We start from the raw sequence: 20,902 nt of genomic DNA, 5'->3' as shown, positions 1-20,902 counted from the left end.
GTCTGCAAAAAAGTTTTCTTAACACCTCCCTCCTCCCCAAAATTACACTAACAGCTTAGAATTATGCATGAAGACATTGCTTCTTTACAACTTGAGAACTTCCAATTCAGTGACCTAAAAAAAGCTAGAAACTGTCCAGCAGATACAGCCTTCTTCATATGTACCTAGTTTAAACTATTTTCCACTCAAAATTTGGTAAGGTTGCCCTGAGCTGTGTTTCTCTGGCAATCCTATTACCTTGAGATCACATCTCGCATTGTGAGATTTTTTCCTCTACCGGCCACCATAAGAACTTGGTCCTAGATTTTTTGTGACAGGTTGTATCCCATGCAGTCTTCCTGCTACATCCTAACAATGTTGTATATGCAGTCCAAGAAAATGAATCAAAGCAGTAGTCTGGTTCAATAAAGAGATTACCAGTTCATTCAAAATGCTACCTCCATCTGCAGAAGTTTAGAAAGACAGAGCCACAGAACACAGACTCAGATCTCTTCAGCAAGTTTAAGGATTCTTATGAGCTTCTTCAGTGTGTTTCTATAAACAGATGCTCATTTTTGAGCATTTTGCACTAAAAATAACTTCAGAAGAACTCAAAACCAGCCAGCCTTAATTTGATTATGAGGAAACTGGTATACAGATTTTAGAGTCTTCAAGCACCAAGTATTTAAAATATGGTGTTTTTTTAGACCACAAAGAGAAAATAGATTGTACACTGGAACTCTGTCCACCTTGGAGACAGACCATTTCACTTAGTGAAAATTATGGTGAACATTCCTTCCCCCCCCCCCCCCCAACAAAAAAGGCTTCTTAGAAGAAGGAATGAGAGAGGTTCTACGAACAGTTTAGATCACATACTCCCTCTCACTATGATGGCATTTCAGCAAGTTGAAGAGGGGATAAAGAGAATCAGTGCTAAGAAAGCAATTTATTATTTAAGTTTTTGATTCTCTGGTACACTCTTTTCTCCTCTAGCCCTTCATTTCTACTTACACTTCACGAAGAATGTTGCAGACCCTTACTTCTAGGAAGACATTTTAAAAAATATTTCAAATCATTTTACATAATTATATTTCTCTAGCTTTATCCTCCCACATGCAAACAATTTCCTCTGCTCTTCCCCTCTCCTTATAGTGACTCAGCATTTCTGAGGTATTCAGGCCTTATCCCACAAACTACCCATATAGCTTGTATTCTTCTGGCGACTATAATGAAGTTCCACAGAAAGGGGTCTACTGAATAATATCTGTAGGGAGTACATCAACATCATATGCCTATAAATGGTATAGTAAGGCTGACAAGAAAATACCAGTTAAAGGATGTATGGTTCCAAGAACAGTAAAAAAAAAAAAAAAAAAAAAGAAAAATGGTATTTTTTCTTCTTCAACTGTCCACTGTCTATGTATAAGGTCATCATATTTGTCTTTACTTTTTTCACATGCTAAAAACCAAACTTAAATACAGATTTCTTTCTTTACCTAACTATAAAGGTATTTTGGTTATTTCTTTTTATTACCAATGTGGAAGACAGCAAAATCTCACAAGTAGGACTTATTACAATATAGCATTTATTTTAATTCTGGGAAGGGATAAAAGCAAGTACTAAGGAATCCAGCCCCACCAAAAACAAACAAAAAAACCCCTTATGCATATTTTTCACAGTCCAATTGCATTGTTTCCTTTATGCATTGTTTTCCTTTTACATTCTAGGCAGACTTCCCCCATGCCCAATTATTGCTCTACAGAGATGATAATAGTAAATGTTAGACAGAACAAAATAACCAAAATATTGGTTATAGATGGAAGGGCAAAGAAATTACTTCATGCAAGAAAAGACACAAGATGCAAGTTGGGGAGGAAGGAAAGCCCTCTATGGTGCTCTGGAAGCAAGACACGCAAAATCAATTCAGAGAAGAAACATAATCAACCCTTTCCTTCAATTAAATGGATCAAAGCAATAGACATTTCATGCCAGAAGAATGAAGTCAACATAATGTCACTCTCCATGAAGCCCCAAGCTTAAAGAACCCTTCTGTTGGAAGAACTGCAGTGTTAGCTTTCCCTGTGCATTAAAGGGACACAGTGAGTAGAAAGGAGATCCACTTTACACAATACTCAGCAGCAAGCATACCCAAGGAAATCAATACCAATTCTGTCAGCACAGATTTCTGCAGAGCTTTACCCCAACAGGTAGAGAGAAGGTAGGGCATAGAAAGGATAGGCAAAGGCAGCAATGTTCTTGTGGGAATGCTGGGTAAGTAAAGGGATTGGCAGACATTCTCCTCTGTATATTCCCAAGAAGAGCCCCATGTAGAAACATGGAGGAAGCACTATTCCCAAAGGCAGGTCTGCAAGCACTTGCAAATCCTTTTCTTCCCACACTTCGCTCCAAAGAGGGAAGCAGAAAGTCCCTAGTGTTTAAGAGTGCTCTCCCTTTAAAGGGGTATTAGTTTTGAAGGTAGTAGTCTCTGAAGTAGCTCCAGTTCCCAACAATCAGTTTTTCTGTGGCATCCATAATCTATTGCTGTATTTAGATGCATCCAAAGGCACATAGTGGTATCCAAGTTCAATAAGCTAGGAAGCAACCCTTCTGCCCATTAAAACATCAAAACTATACAACTATCTTGTTGGGGTTTGGTTGTTTTTTTTTTTTTCCCCAAAGATTATGCAGTGACTCTGTATTAATTCCACATCTGAAATGGCACGTAATATCAACAAAAGCATATAATACATAATAAATTCACTTTCTAAACTTTCAAAAGAAACGCAATTCAATAGGTAGAAACTCCATTATAGCCAAGTCCATCAGTAATATCATACACGCTAATCTACTTTGCTGTCTCTCTACCATGTCAATCTCTTCCTATAGAAACCATCTTTACCTTCACCTGACCTTTTTAACCTGTGAGAAGAAATTACTTTTTGTAATAAAAATTTATAAAAATAGGATGGAATAATTTTTGAGTGTCTAAGTGATATAGTTTAGAATGGGTTTACTTCATTACCAAACTATTCCACAAAACCAAAGTTTGTCCAATCCCATGCAATTTCAGAGAAAAAAAAATACTGTCCACATCTGTACAAAATGAAATATTGAAAAATGCAGGTATTCAGTTTTGACAAAAACTGGTAACACTTTACAGTGGTCTTCATTGGTCATATGCTGGCAGGAAGCCAATACTGCATTTATTAAGTAGTGCATGATACAGCCTGAGTTACTTGGCTTTGAGTCTAAGTTCAGGATTCTAAAGAAAGTCCCTATGCAGACATTCCTGCAGCCTAGAGCTATTTTGGAAAAAGCATTTTGTTGATGATGGTATACCATAAGTCAAGACACTGGAATCTATGCTGATCAGACAAATTAACTTTGCATAATTCCCATTTGTTTTATCTACAGTTCACTTCTGAAGCTTCCTGAAATTCAAAATAATTATTTTTGAATTAACACAAGGGAAATTACATTCTTGTTTAATTATACATCCTCTTTTAATTCCTAATGGTGGTCCTTGCCACCATCTTTAAGTCCTGAAGATCTACAGAATAAAACTTTCAAACACAGTTCCACATCACACATTACCATTTTGAAAATTCTGCAGATGAGCATCCTTTTACCCTACCTTGTCATGTTTGTGCTGGTGCCTTGCCCTGGTATCCAAGACATGATAAGGGGTTTCAGAGTCTTTGTTGATATAATAGATTAGTCTTGAAGGCAGTGTAATTTCTTTCTGGATTGTGTTGCTGTTATTTTTACTGTTACTGCTTTTATTCTGTTGAAATGTGTTCTCTTCTTCTGCCAGTACTCCCTCTATACCGCCTGCTGTTTCATTCCAATGCAGATCTGAAGAAGAAAGATATGCTAGCCATAAATTATATGGCAGAATGTGTTTATTTCCATGAAAAAGCTACATATTTAGCTTGCAATATTCTAATATTTTATTAATCACTCAAACAAAAAGATAGCTTACTCATTGAGCTAGATCTGATTCATTTTTCACATGTAAAATGGTTTCAGAAATAACATTATTTATTTAAATGCATATATGTTTTCATATGCAGTCATAGATTATAAATATTTTAATGCCTCTCAACCTCCAAAAGGAAAAAAAAAAATCTTACTGGATATGTAGTTACACCCTACACACTCTTTGATAGCTAAGTTCTCTCTCCAAGACACACACACACAAACCCCCAAATATGCATCTACAAAAGGCTAAGAATACTACCCATATTCCTAAGACAAACTGAATTCAAAGTCCGTGCACACTGAATGCTAATCAATCCCTTTTACATAACGGAAGTTTTCTACCTCTCTCAACTTTGACAAAAGCCCTTTTCTTGAAAAGCAGCTTTAGAGATGAAATCCTGTATCCTTCCTCATTGAAATTTCAAGATACAGTCAATCAACAAGCAACATAATACCAGTAAGAACATGATGCACAAACAGACTATATCCAGTATTCCACACACCATCTCTATGCATTCAAAAAGCAAATAAACAAAAAGCACACACAAAAATCCAACCCCAAACCAACAAATTAGCTTCCCAGTCAGATCCCCGTACACATGCATCATAACACATACAAAAACCACCTAAGCCTTTTTTGTCGCATACCTCACCAGTGTATTTCTATGCACACCATCCTCTATCTAAAATACTGCAGCACTGGATTCAGAAGATCACAGGGGAAACATCACATTTCTTTTTTGTAAGCAAGCAAGCCAAGGAAACATTTTCTGAGCCCACTTATCTATACGCCAAAACAGACACGTACATAAAGCTGGAAGGGGCGGAGGAAGAAATCGTTCAGGGAAAATGGATGTTATCGAGGTTTATCACCCAGGGCGCAGGCAGGGGGGGCAGGGGAGGGGGAGGACGGGGACCGAGGAGCAGCAGGCGCCTCACGCACACGAACACACAACCCGTCATACCCACCGGCGGCCCCTGCAGCCGCGTGGGCTCGGGGGCAAGAAGAGCCATGGAGAAGCAAGAGCAGCGAAACGAGGCGGCTGAGGAGCTGCAGGAGCGTGAGGCGGCAGGTGGCGGGGAGGCGACGGCCGCAGCGAGGCTGCCGCAGGGAGATGCTGCCGGGCGGCTTCATGGCTCATAGCGCCCCGGGGCGGCGCGGGGGGCGGCCGGCCAGGGGGCAGCGCGACGCCCTCACCCCCGACGGGCTGCGCCCGCGGAGCCGGTGGAGGGCGGGGGGGGGTCCCGGGCGGGCAGCGGGCGGGGTGAGGCAGGCGGCTCCCCGCGGCAGCACCCGCCCGTCTGGCTCTTCTCTCCACAGTTACGGGAGGCTGTTACCTCAGCGCGAAGGCGGGCGGGTAGCGGCGCGCGCGCACCTTCCCCTTCAGCCCCCCCCCCCCGCCTCTTCCAACCGCCAGCCCCACAGCAGGCGCACGCGCGCCGATCTCGTCCCATGGCGGGCGCGTGCGATGGGCGGGACCGCGCGGCCGCTGTCCGTTGTGCTGCCGCCGGGCGCGCGCCGGGACACAAGCACGATACGCACCCACCCCCGCACCCCTCAGGTGCGCACCCGGGCAGGGCACGTGGCGTCCCCCTCGTGCCACGGCGCGCGCTGAGCGGCCCAGGGGGTTGCTGCCCTCCGGCGGGGGTGTGTGTGTGTGTGTGTGTGACCGCCGCCAGCTGCGCGCACAGCTGCCGGCCGGGCCCGGGGAAAGGCCGCGGCGAACAGCTGAGCTGCAGCAGGGACACGGCCTCCGCGCTGCCCGGGGAGGGGGGGAGCGGCAGGGACAGGCGGCCCCTGGGACTGCCCTAACAAGCGGCAACACCTGGGGCAGGCAGAGCGCGAGTACGTGATTTCCTCATCGGGCAGCACGCAGAAACCCACACTTCCAGTGTGCGCAATTGCAAGAAGCTGAGTTTGGAAATACTCAAATTCATTTAAGAACTTAATGCAGAGTGAAACAGTGAAATGACTTTCACAGAAACATAGAATACCAGGTTGGAAGAGACCTCCAAAACCATCCAAGTCCAACCTTTCTTGGCAAAAGCTCTGTCCAGACAAAAGCACTATCTAGACAAGATGGCCCAGCGCCCCATCCAGCCAAATCTTAAAAGTGCCCAACGTTGGGGAATCTGCCGCTCCCCTGGGGAGGTTATTCCAACAGCCGATTGTTCTCATTGTGAAAAGTTTTCCCCTAGATTCCAATCGGAATCTCCCTGGGAGTAACTTGCACCCATTTCCCCTCGTCTTTTCCGTGTGACTCCTTGTAAAAAGTCTTTGAAAACTGGCAGCCCAGAGCCAGGCTTGGAAGAGACTTTGGGGGACAGGAAGGGAAGCCACGGGTCAGTTTGCTCCCGGGGCAGCTCTGCACCAGCACAGATGAGGCAAATGAACCATCTCATAACTTGCCGTAATATGCTGCAGAGGGCTGCAAGGGGCCCTTCCCATGAACGCTCCTCTCCTCCTGCGCCAAGTGTTGTGTGGAGCTTCAGGCTCCCTCTGCTCCCTCCCAACACCTCCAGCCAAATTCCTTCTTTGCATCTCCCCCCTTGTTCTCGTCTTTAGTCCCTGTGACCCCCTCATCCTTACCGACTGCAGCCAACATGCAACAAAGTGGTTGTGGAGGTGAGAACCAATGTTACCGAAAGAGTATATTGACAAAGAAAGTGGAAGTGCATACAATAAACAAAGAGGAGCGCTGCAGGAAGGTGCACGATCAGACTGGGACCTGGTATAAATCTGCTCTGGCGTGCTGCAGATTTATACCAGCAGCAGACAGTCCGGACCACAAACAGAAAGAAGTATTAGTGCATTTCTGTACAGCGAGTAGTATCTCTCATACTTCAGACCAGCATGCCTGGGGTGACCCACCACCATGAAGAATATTTGCAAAGATAAAAATAACTTCAAAGAGATACGAGAAGATTAACCTGCTGCTTTGTATTCATTCCGTGGCTTCAGGAGTCAGAAAAACCTGGAAGCTGAGTTCAGAAACAAGTTTAGATATTGAGTTCTTAGTGCACATTTTGCCCAGCAGACTTCTAATACCCAAGAATATATGTTTTATTTTGGTGCAGGTCTCACTGCTGAGGAAATAAAGACGTTTCTCCTTTTGGTCTGGATATGTTTTCTTGTCAGCTTATTCCTTCCAATCCTTGTCTGGGTACCACATGGATTTCCAGAAAGGAAAGAGGGATTTTCTTTGCTTCACATAATTTTCTTTAAATTCCAGTCTGAGTTCATTATCATTGTTAATTTAGAAAGTATAAGCAGTTTTACAAATCACTACTATGCAGATTACATTATAGCAGTAGTGTTATTACTTTTGAAAAAAATTCTGAATTCTCATACTGGTCAAGTAGGCACTACTGCGGAAGCTCAAAATCTAAGTGTGTAACAGCAGACAAACAAATACAAGATACAGACCTACAGGATGACCAGGTGTGAAAAACAACAGAAAACATGCCTTAGGATTTCTCTATTGTCTAGGGGAAAAGCTGTACCAGTTTTCTATATAAAACGGTCTTCCTTGAGGCTGACACCCCCAGACCCTTTCATGCAGGCCATCTAGCCCAGCTGTTCCTCATCATTAGATGATCATTAGAACATTTCAACCAACAGCAGCTCCTGTTTCTCCCCACAAACACATAAACAAAGGACCAGTTATAACAGTGCATCTAGATCTAAAATAAATACAATTAAAAATATTTTAGAAGCAAAGAACAAAAAAGTAAAATGACTATACAATTTAAAAAAATAAAATCCAGAAACTAACTTTCACCACACAACAAAAACACAAGTCTAGCAATGAGTGCTAGAAACACCTGCTCTCTGATACTCTCAGTTCTTACTTCTGCTGTCCAGATTTATCAGCTCAAGACAAAATACCTCACTAGGAATGACAGCTGCTTTTTTTTTTTTAAAAAAAAACACCTGCTTTCATCTTTGAAAGACATTATGAAATAATCCCAGATAGATTGCACTGCAGATGTCTGAAAACAAAATACCAGAAGCGTGGATTATCCTAGCAGCATATGTACCAAATGAAAGAAATTGTAACATCGATGTCAGAGGCACACAGGAAACCACTGATAGCCAGTCCTTCAAAATTGGCTAGGGAGCAAATGCATACTATGCAAGGTATATACATACTTTCAATCTGGGTGATAAACTACATCACATCTCCAGATGACTGCCCAGAGCTTTTAAATTCCTTCCTCCTTTGTCAGGATGGGGTAGCACAGGGGATGAAATTTTGTAATGCTACAATTCAAATCAAAAAAGCTTCAGATGCAAAACTGCTGATTGTCATTGCGGCTGTTCATATTGACAGCCAGTCAGGACATGTTAGTCCAGGCTCTGTTAACCCAGTGGTAAAGTCAGCCTTCCAACACGATCAAATGCCTTCCCTGATATCACAGAAAAAAAGTCAGTATATCACTTGACTTGGGAAAGTCTCTACATAGAATATGTTTTTAAAGAACTTGCTCCTTACCAAGGCATAAATAATATCAATCTTGCTGAGTGAGCACAATAAAACTGTGCCTTACTGGGAAATAAAGTTTCTGGATTTCAACAGTAGTCTTTTATCTAACACTTATTGTAAGAATCCAGTTATGTCCCGTAACAAATAAGCAGGTGGGGTATTCCTTGATATTCCTCGCAAACTGTTGACTCTTTCAATAGAAAGAGGAATATTTCCATTGCACATGGAATACGAAGGAGACAAGTTCAGGAGATACAAACACGAATGACTAATTTATCAAAGACTCTTTGCAAGGATGCCATAAGAACACTGGCCATCACGTTTACAATAGCGACGATCATTACAGAAGAGCAAACCCGCAATATCAAATACTCAGTTTAACAGGAGGTTAAGCGTGGGAAGACCAGCATAGTTACTTTGGTAATAACGGGCAATACCCATTGGGAAGCTCAAGGCTGGCTTTGGGCAATGAAGGCTGTAACGCTGTAGGGAACAGGTGGCACAAACAGCAGAGCAGAAGCAGCCCTTGCGGAACTCCGCTATCAAGCACAGCCGTCAAGCGTGAGTAGGATTTATTCATATTCCTGTGGCACTAGCAGGCTCAGCCGTAGGCCAGGGTCCCGCTGTGCTCCGTGCAGTACAGACACGGGACAAAATGACAGACCTGTTAGAGAAATTTCCTTTTGATTTGCAATAGCAAATAACCCAGCCAGTGCTGTAAATAACAGAAGAAATACAACAGCTCTAGAAGGGGTACCAAGCACACCACAGGTCTAAAAAGCTGTAATTACACAGGGGACATTGAACAACAATAGAATCTCATTAGCTGGCACGTAACTAATCCACACAACCTGTCATTTGCCTGCAAAAGAAGGTGGTAGCCATTCTCTGTTTCTCAATGGGGTTAACAGCTAAGACAAAACCATACTGAAACTTCATGCCACTCTTATTTCCTTACTTTATATCACATGCAGTGAGTACGGATAATTTATGCTTAGAAGAAACCTGATAATTGCAATGAACAATGCATTGCATTAGTAAAACTTTTTTTTTAATCATGTGTGTTTGAATACTCACTGATTCTCCATGTTCAGCTATTCTCAAAGAGCTCCTCAATCATTAGTGTCAAAGAGACTATTTCTATATGAAGGGCTGTTACAATTTTTTTTTTTTATAATGTAACCTTCTCTTGCTACACATCCCACCACTTAACAGTGCAGCAGCAACCCAGCATTTAGAATAAATGAAAAGTACTTATTTTTCTAACTGTTTCTTTTAGGTTCTTTAAATACTTTTTAGCAACTGGGGAAAAAAAACCCCAACAACATAGGTGTTGCAGTAATGCGACAAACACGTAAGACAGATTCTGGAAACAGAGCACTGGCTCTAGATTCTTCTGAAGCAAGCATCGCTTTCCAAACTGTAGATCTAACAGATCTTTCCATCTTTATTTCAACCCCATACTCTTCAGAGGAAGAGCTTTCTCCTGCTACTTAATTCATAGTTCAACAGAGCCCTAAAACCAGCTTTCCCCTCCACATGCAATAGTGGAGCAATATACAATATTGGACACAACACAATTTTAAACACTGTAATACTATAAAATAGAATGCAGTAAAATGCCACTTTGCCATCAGAGGTGTCACTCATTTACCAAGCTCTGCATGCATGACATAACTGCTAGCTACTCCTCTCCCCAAGAGTACTACACAAATGAACTCTTTTGTGAGTACCATATATTCCAGCACTCCAGGTTAGAATATACACAGTAATTAGGATATACATGCCAGCCCCCTCCCCTCAACACTATGAAATATTAATGGTAAGGTCAAGTGAAGACAATAAGATGATGAAAAGAACATATCTTACCAACATTCAGCAAGGAAGTGATGTGAACATGGCTGTGCTGCTAATAGCAAACAAGCCAGGGGTTTTATTAATTGCCATTCAATTTGTATCCAGGTGAAACTTAGCATCAGTAATCTACTTCTGACTGCAGGAAAAAGTGATTTTGAATAAGCCACACCAGACTCTAATTTCATTATTAACTCACTGTGTACTCTTGTGTAATTAAGTAAGCATTCATAGCCAAAGGATTTTACAAGTTGCTTGGTAGGATTCCTCAGCAATGTTTCAACAACTGCATGTAAGTCATTGTATACAAGATACTGTAGTGAGGTATTTTTGCCATCAATGGAAATATTATGATACTAAAGGCTCCAGTTATTCACCACATTGTCCAATTTATTAATGAGAGACAGAGCAGCAGCAGAAACATGCTGGTCAGTGATGCTATCTAGAACACATTTGCCAGCTTTCTGATATGGATATACTTAGCAAGTAAAACATATGCCACCAGCAGGAAAAAAAAATGCTGCTCTTCTAATAAGCAAGCACTTCTAACTGTGGCTGTGACATCAGCCTGCTCCTTGCTCACTCGTTCCACTCTTGTGAGTTAAAATGTAAAAACAGTGTCAAGAAAGGAAGACAGGGTGGCAGGGGAAATCTTACTTTGATTGATATTTCCTTCAAACTAAATACATGGAGTTCACATCCCAGGGACTTGCCACAGCTGATCAAATACTTCCAAGTGGTAGGTTCTAAAAAAGCCAGATTGCAGCTATTCCAGTGTGACTTTGCAAAGGGGAGGGAAGATAGCATCACTCTTTTGTTGACCCACTTGCACACGCACAGAGGAGAAAAGGGCTGCAAGGGATCTCTCGAGTCATTAAGTCCAGCCCCCAGCTACCACTGGCTATTCCATCGCACAGTTCCTTTCATACATCGCATTTAAAAGTAATTGGGGGTTTTGCCCTCCTACTACCACTGGAAGGCAGTTCCAGAAGCTCATTCTTAGAATCACTATGTAAATCCTCCTACTTCCCAGTCTAAATTTATTCATGCCTAACAGAAACCCATTTGTTCTTGTGCCAACGCTAGCATTAATAGCTCATTCCCCCTGCTGGTAGAAATGACCAGACTCTTGAAGCTTACAGCATCTAAGCCCAAGAAGAGATGGGTGAAAATTTCATGAGACTGTAGTTGAAAACATTAGGGATGTTACCTTCAGCACAGAGGTGCCCAGAATAGCAAGGACTGCATTAGCTTGAGAAGCGGAAGGAATACGGCCGTGCCAGCACAACACAGGCTTGAGCTACTAAATCTTACTGAGGAAAGGAACTTCCCTAGCCGCAGCTGCTACTACTTGGAAGCTAGTTTGCTGGGCAGGGACACGCAGCATTTAAAGGTGTTATAGCTGCTTTTCTTATGTTCACCCAAAATTAACAATTAAAAAAAAAAATCTTTCTCCAATAATCTGCAGGTGCTGAGGCTGCTGCTCAGGTACGAGACTTCTACACAGACTTGCATTCAGCAGAGAGGCCTGTGCTGATGCTGCTGCCATCGCTGCTGTCATTCTATGCTATAAAAGGTAGGTAAAAATGCTGAGAAGCAACAATGATAGTCAGATGGGGAAAATCCCGACATTTTCATAAAACGCAGCTCTATGAAATAGGAAATAAAAAAAATAAAGAAAGAAAAAAAAAAAAGAAACTGCTCTATCCAGTTAAGCATCCTGCCTTTCTCCATAGACAAACTTGGACCAGTTTCTCTGCTCCTTCCCTAATTAGGCATAGGGATAAATCAGACATGAAGCACACTATCCTGAAAGATTCCTATTTGAGGATGTATCTAAGATTTGGCACTGACTCCTCTAGAGAGCCTAAAACAGCTAACCATCATTTCTCTAGCGAGATGGTGTGAATTTTTAAGAAAACTCAGTGCAAAGTAATATCAGTGTTGCACTGGAGTCCTACCCCTACACATTTGAGTTACTAAAACATATTTTTTGTCACATAAATAACTTTCAGTGTTGGATGTGGATCACAGATTGGTGTGTTATCATACACCACCCCACCCCACCCACCCCCCAAGACCTTCCAAACTAATTTCCGTACAAGCTTGATATACAACCAAAGTCCTCTTTCAGCTTCTCCCCACCAATCAGTCTGGACATATGGGTTCCCAAATTTTAAATAGATCAGCCACAGATTTGGTGATTCTCATGACCCATCTGACAAAGACAGCATCTGGTAATGTCAACATAGCTGTTTTGTAACACAGCATCAAAATTATGCACAGAGCCCAGTGAATGCTCTGCATGATTTCTGCTGCTAATTCCTTGAGAATATTCTTGCTCCCTAAGGAAGCTCCAGTAAATTTTCAATCTCCCAAAGCACAGAAAGAATCACAGCCCAATAGTCATCGAATCATAGAATGGTTTGGGTTGGAAGGGACCTCAAAGATCATCTAGTTCCAACCCCCCTGCTGCAGGCAGGGACACCCTCCACTAGACCACATTGCCCAAAGCCCCATCCAACCTGGCCTTGAACACTTCCAGGGAGGGGGCATCCACAACCTCTCTTATTTTACTGGTTTACTAGACTCAAACTGCCAGTGCCATAATGCAGCCGATACTTCAGGGGATTACTACTTCTGCTTTGTCAGCTTGGTACAAAGGCAAATAAGACCCAAACAGTCTTTCCCGATGTAGTATGCACCCCTCAGCCTTCTTGCTAATTTTCTGGACAAAAATTTCAGCCACAAATCTCTAGAGCACAAAAAACCCCCAAGTCCTCAGAACCACGGAAGTGAATACTCCTCTCTCACACCCACAGGAGCCGCACGCAGTCTGACCGTGTGGATTGTCATGTCGAGAACCCCCACTTGGGGGGTGTGAAATTAGGCCCTTTACCCCGCTGCTTCCATTCTTCCTCTTGCCTACATGAACTCACACTTAGTCACCCTTCAAAGATCATATTATCTCTCTATATGCATATGCTCTCCATGATTTTCTGGTGTTGCTTATCCCACTGGTTAAGTTTGAGCACACATTGTTATTATTTGTTGTTACTATGGAAATGTAGCAATTTTTTTTAAGACTTCCTTGGAAATTAAAGCAGCATTATTTTATCCTGCATGGAATATCTTTGCAGCATGCGTGATTGAAAAAGCACAAGTTTTCCTATACTAACCCCACCAAGAACATGTTTAATATTCAAAACCCGTAGTTCAAAAATAGCTTTTTTCTATTATTACTTATAAAACTGCTTCTTACAGGGAATTTATTAATTTGTTTCTCTCTCTTAAATTCCATCCATATCTTATGGCTAAGAAACGCTCTAACAAGCTTTCAGCTTCTCAGCCTCTTCATCCTGTTTTTACATGTGGGCACCAGAAACCCCATAATTAAAGAAGGTCACTTTCTTTCTCAAGACTGTTGCTTCGAGAAACCAAAGGCTTCAATGCATAATGATGCCAGAACAATTTCTTGCTGCAGACAAGCTAAAGTGGCATGGCAAAGTTGTCTGTATGCATACAAGTGCCAGCTACTGCTTGAAGTGAGACATCGCCAAAAGCAGTTCACACCTCCAATTAAGGTTTAGTTGCACCAACTACACTATCACAGTTAAAGAATTTCACATAAATATTAAGAAAACCGTAGGAATGCATTAACTTGCAGCAGAAAATATTTGCTTATTGTAAGCAACTCCAGAAAATTAGCTGCTCCTACTGTAGCTGAAAGGGACCACTTTGCTGATAATTAAAGCAATGCATCAAGTGCCTGAACAAGAACCTAAATCAAAAGAAATCTCACCTCCAATTAAATTGGGTTTCAGACCAAACCCTCTTCCCATAACAAATGCATACACAAAACTTGGATCATGTGGCTGTAAAATAAAGAATTTAGTCACAGAAACCTGAATTATTCTTAATTTTTATTACTGTTCTCACATGTTGATACTGCATGTGGAGCTTGGAGTGCAAAAGAATTTTTTAAATAAATAAACAAATATGCTTCAACTGGTAGAGCTTGGTGGACTGTAGCATTAAACAGCAGGGGAGCATGCCCAAAGGTACAGAGCAGATTAACTGCACAGTCCAAAAGACAATCTGACCTCTGCAGGCCAAAGGCAGTTCAAGGCCCTTCCTACCAGACAGTGTTTTCTTGCCTTTTTTTTTTTTAATATATTATTTTAACCCCATCCCAAAATTTACATTGCACTCCAACACAATTGCACGATCAATGAAACTTCCATTTACCAAAGAGTTCCTGCTGAGCACAGAATGTCTCTTTTTCCTCACTCTGCCTACAGATAAATGGACTTTCCTTCCAGAAGTGAAAGCTGCTTCTAACCAGCCACAACCATCCATTAGTTCAGCGACTGTTTAAGCAATACAGCAGTCTTTCACAACGTTATACCACCTGCAGCCTTTATGGGCGAAATGACAATAGCTGAACTGATACGGACAAGGAGCATCACTGTAATAATAAAAAAAAAAAAAAATAGGCTTAGAATGAAAGCAATGCAAGCAGCATTATATCATCTCTTTTGCACTATTGTGCCAAATAACAGCCACAAGAAACCCATGCAATTCTATTTCTGCTTCAGGAAGGCTGGCCACTCAGTCAGCCTGTTTTACGATAGCTAAAGAATCGCTCTATGTTCTTGACCCCAGTTGTTTTAAACTCACCTTTGCCACTCTACACTGCAGCGCAGCACCCAGACCAATGTAAAATATCACTGGTTACCACCCAGGAGCTACCAGCTCCCTGGTTTCCACAAGAGGATATGGACTAAGGCTTTCAGACTTTTCACACCACCCTGGATTCTCCACAGCCTTATCTTCAGCAGTACGGTGACCCTGTATCTGCCTTCATTGCTTTTTGGTGGGTTCCTTTTAGAGAGGCAAATTGCTGGGCAGAGCTCGCATAGCACCTCCTCTTTGCTGCTGGGTGACAGGGAAAGATGCCTTGCATTTAGGAATCCCTACTGCCAGAGCAGCCCTTAGAGATGCGGCCATATGGTAACAGTCCTCCGTCTAGGCTTAGATAAGCACATGAATAGGTTTAAAATGACATTTAAATGCTGGTTTCTGGAACCCTTTTTGGTCCCAGGCATATGTGTAAAGGCAACGAGTTGCAGAGCCAAAACTAGAATCAATACTGGAAGCACTAATGTGCTTATCCAGTCAGGCTATAAAATGTTATTTGGCTTATACGAGCTGCCATGCAGCTGAACTGCAGAACTCAAATTTAAAATATTCATGATCATCCTAGCAATCTTTCCCCTTCCCCCTCCAAGAGAGCAATGAAGAAAGAATCTTGCATTTTCAGATGTAACTATTTGTTTTACAGAGGGAACATCTTTTGTTGGGCTGCCAAGCCTGAGTCATCCCTACAGACTCATTTCTAGAAGAAGCGTGCACATAGGACTGACAGCTGATCACAAGCTATGTCCTAACTTCCATAAAGATCTTATAGGTTTTAAGGCAACCTAGTAGAATTAAGGCACAGTAACCTTTACTTTATAATGGCAAACATTAATAAAATTCTCTGTTGCTGTAGTTATGAAGAGGGAAGACTTTTATCATTCATAAAACTAGGTCGCTGAGGAAATAATGTGCTCGCGCAGCAGGGGAATGCTCTCTGAGTGTGCAGATAGCATATTTCCCAGCTTGCTACCGCGGCTTGGACTGCCCCATTTGCCTCTCCGCTGCTCCCACCGTGGTTCTGGCGCTGGACCTCAGGGGGCCCCCAGCAGCAGCGACGCGGGCCAGGAGCGATGGACCTCGAGAGACTCTCCACCAGTATCGCCGTGAGTGCAAACGGGACCTTCTAGTGGCAAGTGAAAAGAGTCAGCGCAGAAGCTTTAGCAGCTGCTATGTTAGAGTATTAAGATGGCAAATAGCAGGTGCTAACAACTTCAGCTTCTAAAAAGCACAGACATTGGGTAAATAATAATCTTCCCTTTGGGATTTTTTTTTGCTGCTGCCACCATATCAGCCAGAACGGGTCAGTATTGCCCACGTAACCTGTGGGCAAGGGAGATCCTCCCAGATGGCTTACTGCTGCGGAGCACAGGACTGCTGTCTCTTCAGAGGCTGGGTCGCCACGTGGCATCCACCTTCTGGGGACGGGCTTGGGCAGGGATGGGGGGTCTTGTTTCGTGGGTGTCATCTTGGTAGAGTAAGTCCCTGGGTAAAAGGCTCCAAGAGCGTGCAGGGAGAAGGGCTAAGCATCGTGCCCAAGACCTGCAGCGTTTGGGCCTGATGGCCTTTGCTGGAAATGCAAAGACAAGGAGGCCCCAGGTGACTGGCTCCCTCCCAGCAGCCCAGGAGGGTCCCCACCACACACTCACAGGTAGGTATGTGGGTCAGACACCGAGTTCCTTCTCCATCCCCACTGCCATCTCCAGGCTCTTCTTTGGAGGAAACCTCACTGCCAGGTGAAGACGCTGGTCAGCATCTCTCCAAATTGCCCAGCTCCCTGCTGCCGGCCAGATGGGGCACCAGCCAACCCCACAGCAGACTTGCTGCTGCAGCCAGGTCACCTTTCACACTCACTGTCCTGCTGAGTGGTGGGGTACGGACAGAGAAGGGCTCGGTGGCCGTAGCAATTGGGAAGGGCAGCCAGGTCTCTGCAGGTGCCAGGGCAAGCGCTGCATCCTTTTCTCTTTCCTGTCCCTTGGCTTCCCGTCATGTCGCTGTTGGAATTGAGGCACCTGCAAATGAAGTCTTTGGGTCAGCATTAGGCGTGCCTCCCCTCTTTGAACAGCTCTGGAAGTACGGGAGCTCTCCGGGTCGCTTTCAGGGTGGAGTCTCTCAAGTTTCACTGAGCGATTTTCCCGTGCCAGGCAAGCAACATTTTCCCTGCCCTCCTTCTGGCTCCTCTGCTGCGATGCTACATTGTCACTTCAATGGAACTGCAAATAATGAGACAAGAAGTGCCAAATGCTCATCCGGTGACCCTCAAACCACGTCTTGCACAGGTCTCAGGCGGCTGTATCAGGAGGAGACACAGAGAGATCCTTTGCTGCCTCCCCTGAAAATTGACTGTTTTGATGGAAGCAGCTGCAATCTCTTCCCACTTACCCTGTCAAACCCAACCTCCACCCAGCACAAATCCCTGGTGGGATCTGAATTAGGCTGACAGAAAGCCCTGTTACTTTTCCAATTGACATTTGAAGATAGTAGAGATATCTTTTTTTTTTTTTGTTTTCCATTTTTGCAGGAAAGATGTCCTCAAGGAATTTACATAGGGATGTTTCCATTACCTTCCCCAGCAGACATTTCTGCCCCAATATGAAAGGTGGCTGAATATCTAGAAGGCTCTTTGCTCAAGGCACATAGCAATTAGCATACTTTGTGCCAGGCGGGAGAGGATTAGACTCTCCCCAGCCATCTGCTGAATATGCCTTGCCAATGTCAGAAGAGCATTTTGCTACATAAACTGCACAAAGCATATATCCATATACAATTTTGAAATTTAGTAATTTTCCATTGAAAATAAAATCTGGTTTTGTGTAGTGCAAAAAGGACAAGTGGAAATGCGTCACAGCATAACAATACACAGGGAGTGATGTTATTGAATCTTAAATTTTAACTTTGGGCGCAGTGACACTAGTAGGAAAAAATGGCCATGTAATGCAAGTTCTCAGAGTTTTCACAAATCACCTTCATGACATCCATACTTACTCAGCAAATACTTATGTGATTAACTGGCTGAACAGGAAAATTGGAGCAGGCACATGAGATTTAAAACAGAGACTTTGAAATTTATTTGGAGAAAGTAATGCTGTAGGGCCTAGGAGGAAGAGACACCCATGTTCTCTCAACTCTCATTTGTTACACCATTCTTCACCAAAGTATTTTCAGTTACAACACCAGATACGTTTTACTCTGCGGAAAGGTAATTCAATTTTCTAGTGGATTTTGATATATTCATGCATTATGTTTCATCGCAGTCTGGAGCAAACCAGACTTGCTTTGTTTTCAGTTGCCTACCAAGGAGGATGGAGCTCCAGCTCCGGAAGAGCCTACGTCTCCCTTCTCCAGAAGCTTTGCTGCTCAGCAGCTGGCAGACATCATTACAGAGACTTCTTCATGCCCGACCCCCTTCCACTGGCCCAGGATCTGGAATTGCTGGGTAGCAGGTACATTGATATCCTACAGGCAAATCACAGAGAGCTTGGGACTAAGGACTTCCAAATATTTTATCCACAGCAATCCACCAGTTATAGCCCTACAGGTGGACCTTCCTCCTGTCAGGCCTTCCAGCAAAATGGGACCCAACTGCTTCTCTACCTGCAGCCCCTAATGCAAATAATAGAAGCAGCAGGAGAAGAGAGAGATGACATATAGCCTACTGCCAACCCATGTCTTATGTCAAGGCAGAAGATGCTTACCAGTACATTAAGCTTTAAATACCAGCCTTCCCCTTGCTCCAATATTCATGGCCTACTAGCTGGATCCTGAAATATGATAAAAACTTGCCAAGAGCTGCTGAGCAGCCTCAGCACCCACTGCTTGCAGAAGCAGAACATAAAATACACTGTAAGGTCCAAACCTGGATGGAGCTTTATGCCTAAAAAGAATTTTTTCTATCTCTAACTTTTGTAATTCCTTTAAAATCTATACAACAGCTCTGTTACACTTCACGAGCCTTGTCACAAGTACAAGCCTTCATGTTGGCACATTTTAAAAATAACCAGTGAGTAAGATCCTGTTCTCATTTCTATAAAAACTCCCCTACTGATGATAAAAACTGGTTAATAATTTAACAGAGCAATCTGAGTGTTCTAAAAGTGGCACAGAGCCGTTTATATTTAAAGAAAGTGCTTAGTTATAGGAGATTAATCTGTGAGAGAGGATTATTATTTAATAAAGAAAACACTTCCAAAATCATTTGCATAGACCCCTAACATCACCTGCCTATGGGTAACTACAGGCTATCCCGTTCCTCGTGTTGCCTGCTCTCATGTTTAGAGAATGGCTCCACGGAGAAAAGGCAGGCTGCTTACAGACTATAAAACATTGCTCCACAGGAGGCTAATGCAGTTCAGCCCATATAATCAAAATCTAAACTCCACCACTTCACCCAGGCCCCAACAAAGTCATGAGGAGAGCTGGGCCTCTGCAATACAATTTATCGATCTGAAAATCAGAAAGAATTGGAGGGTTTGTGTTTCTTTTGTGGATTCTGGAAGGTTGCTTATCACCGCATCAGCAAGGATCTCCATTTATGTTGAATGCCATTTTTATCAATATTCGTTTCAGGTTACCGAGGGCCTGTTCCTCATAAATAACTAGCAAAGACTCGGACCAGCATCCAGGCCATTCAAGCCTCAGTCAGTCAGTGCGCAGTTTTATCTGAAACCGAAGAAGGTCAAAACTAATGAACACGTTTAAGATGTTTCTCTTAAGCCTCTTACCTCACTTTTCCAACCTCTAAAACAAGCATAATAGCAGTTTATCATTAAGAAATAATTTCCAATTAGTTGTTACTCTTGAAAATATGGAAAATGGAAAAAACAAATATGCATTTTCTTTACTTGGTTAGTGCATTCCCACATCCTTCACATTTCATCTTGCAGGTAAAGGTATAAAAATATTTTAAAATGTTTTATGACTGATATATATATTTCAAAATTTTAATAATTTAACAGGGTTCTTTTTATTTTGTTTAATATATTATTTTTATTCTTCAGACACGTAAATGTTATAACCAAATTTATTAATACGGAATACGGAGCTTCTGGATAGCTGAAAGTGAAGTCTGAAAGAAAAATTACAGTTCCAAGGCATTTTCTAATTTGGTTTATAAATAGATGGCTTTGACATACCACTCACAAAACCAAAGCTATAGTTAGCTTGCCTGAGGCAGCTGTGCAGCTGGGAGAAGAACGTACGCTGGCAGCCTAGCTGTGCGCTCGCCTGTGTTGTGATCCTTGCTATCAAAACACCAGTTAAGAGCACAGGGAGAATTAGAATTAGCATTTTGGCTTGAGGCAGAGTGATAGGAAGCGGTCTTTGATTTTATGTTATCCAACATGTAAGCTATTGATGAGAAGCAAGCTAAATAGATTCCTAATTGGAAGCAGCAGGTAAGAAACTCTAATGCAACTAACCTTCTTCTGGTACAAGGCAGGTACACTCACGAGAAAATTACTGGTTCCTATAGTTGTAAAGCTTTTTCACTATTGATAACTGCATAGCAAAATAATTGATATCTTTAAGTCAAATGAACGGCACGAATGTTCTCGGGGTATGAATAGTGGGATGGATGCCCCACAGAATGGCACGTCCTGTCTGGGGCCCGATCCAGGCTCGTGTCTGTCACTGGGGGGTTTGCACTGACACCAGCCGATTTCAGCCCAACCACACAGATGAATATTCTGCTATACCTGCAGCATTCTGGCTCTGAATCAGCACAACGTGTTAAAGGTTTCAGCTGAAGCTCAGAAGTAGGTCCCCTTGAACTGATGGAAGCTTGCTGGTTCTCTCTTAGATGATTTGAGCTCTAACTTACTGAATTTGGACCTTATTGCCCTCCCTTGAGTGGAGCAGATACAGCAATTTGAAAGTTTATTTCGTATTTATTAAATTCATGTAT

At 42.7% G+C, this 20,902-nt stretch overlaps 1 protein-coding gene across 11 annotated transcripts in view; it reads right to left on the bottom strand.

Annotated features, from left to right (window-relative positions):
- The window catches only part of ADAM23 (ADAM metallopeptidase domain 23), a 77,605-nt gene extending 72,262 nt beyond the window's left edge, over nucleotides 1-5,343 (bottom strand). For all 11 annotated transcript variants that reach the window (XR_008577568.1, XM_054829381.1, XM_054829380.1 and 8 more), the window contains exons 1-2: nucleotides 4,931-5,343; nucleotides 3,615-3,835 (exon numbers count right to left, since the gene is read on the bottom strand). Coding sequence is in view for 10 of the 11 variants with exons in the window: in XM_054829381.1 (XP_054685356.1) it covers nucleotides 3,615-3,835; nucleotides 4,931-5,096 (387 nt within the window). In the remaining variant the exon portion in view is untranslated. The remainder of the gene's footprint in view (nucleotides 1-3,614; nucleotides 3,836-4,930) is intronic.
- Between the last annotated feature and the right edge of the window lie 15,559 nt (nucleotides 5,344-20,902).

Source organism: Grus americana, chromosome 6, assembly GCF_028858705.1.
Source record: "Grus americana isolate bGruAme1 chromosome 6, bGruAme1.mat, whole genome shotgun sequence".
NCBI classification, from domain to species: Eukaryota; Metazoa; Chordata; class Aves; order Gruiformes; family Gruidae; genus Grus; species Grus americana.
This window is presented reverse-complemented; position numbering and strand designations above follow the sequence as displayed.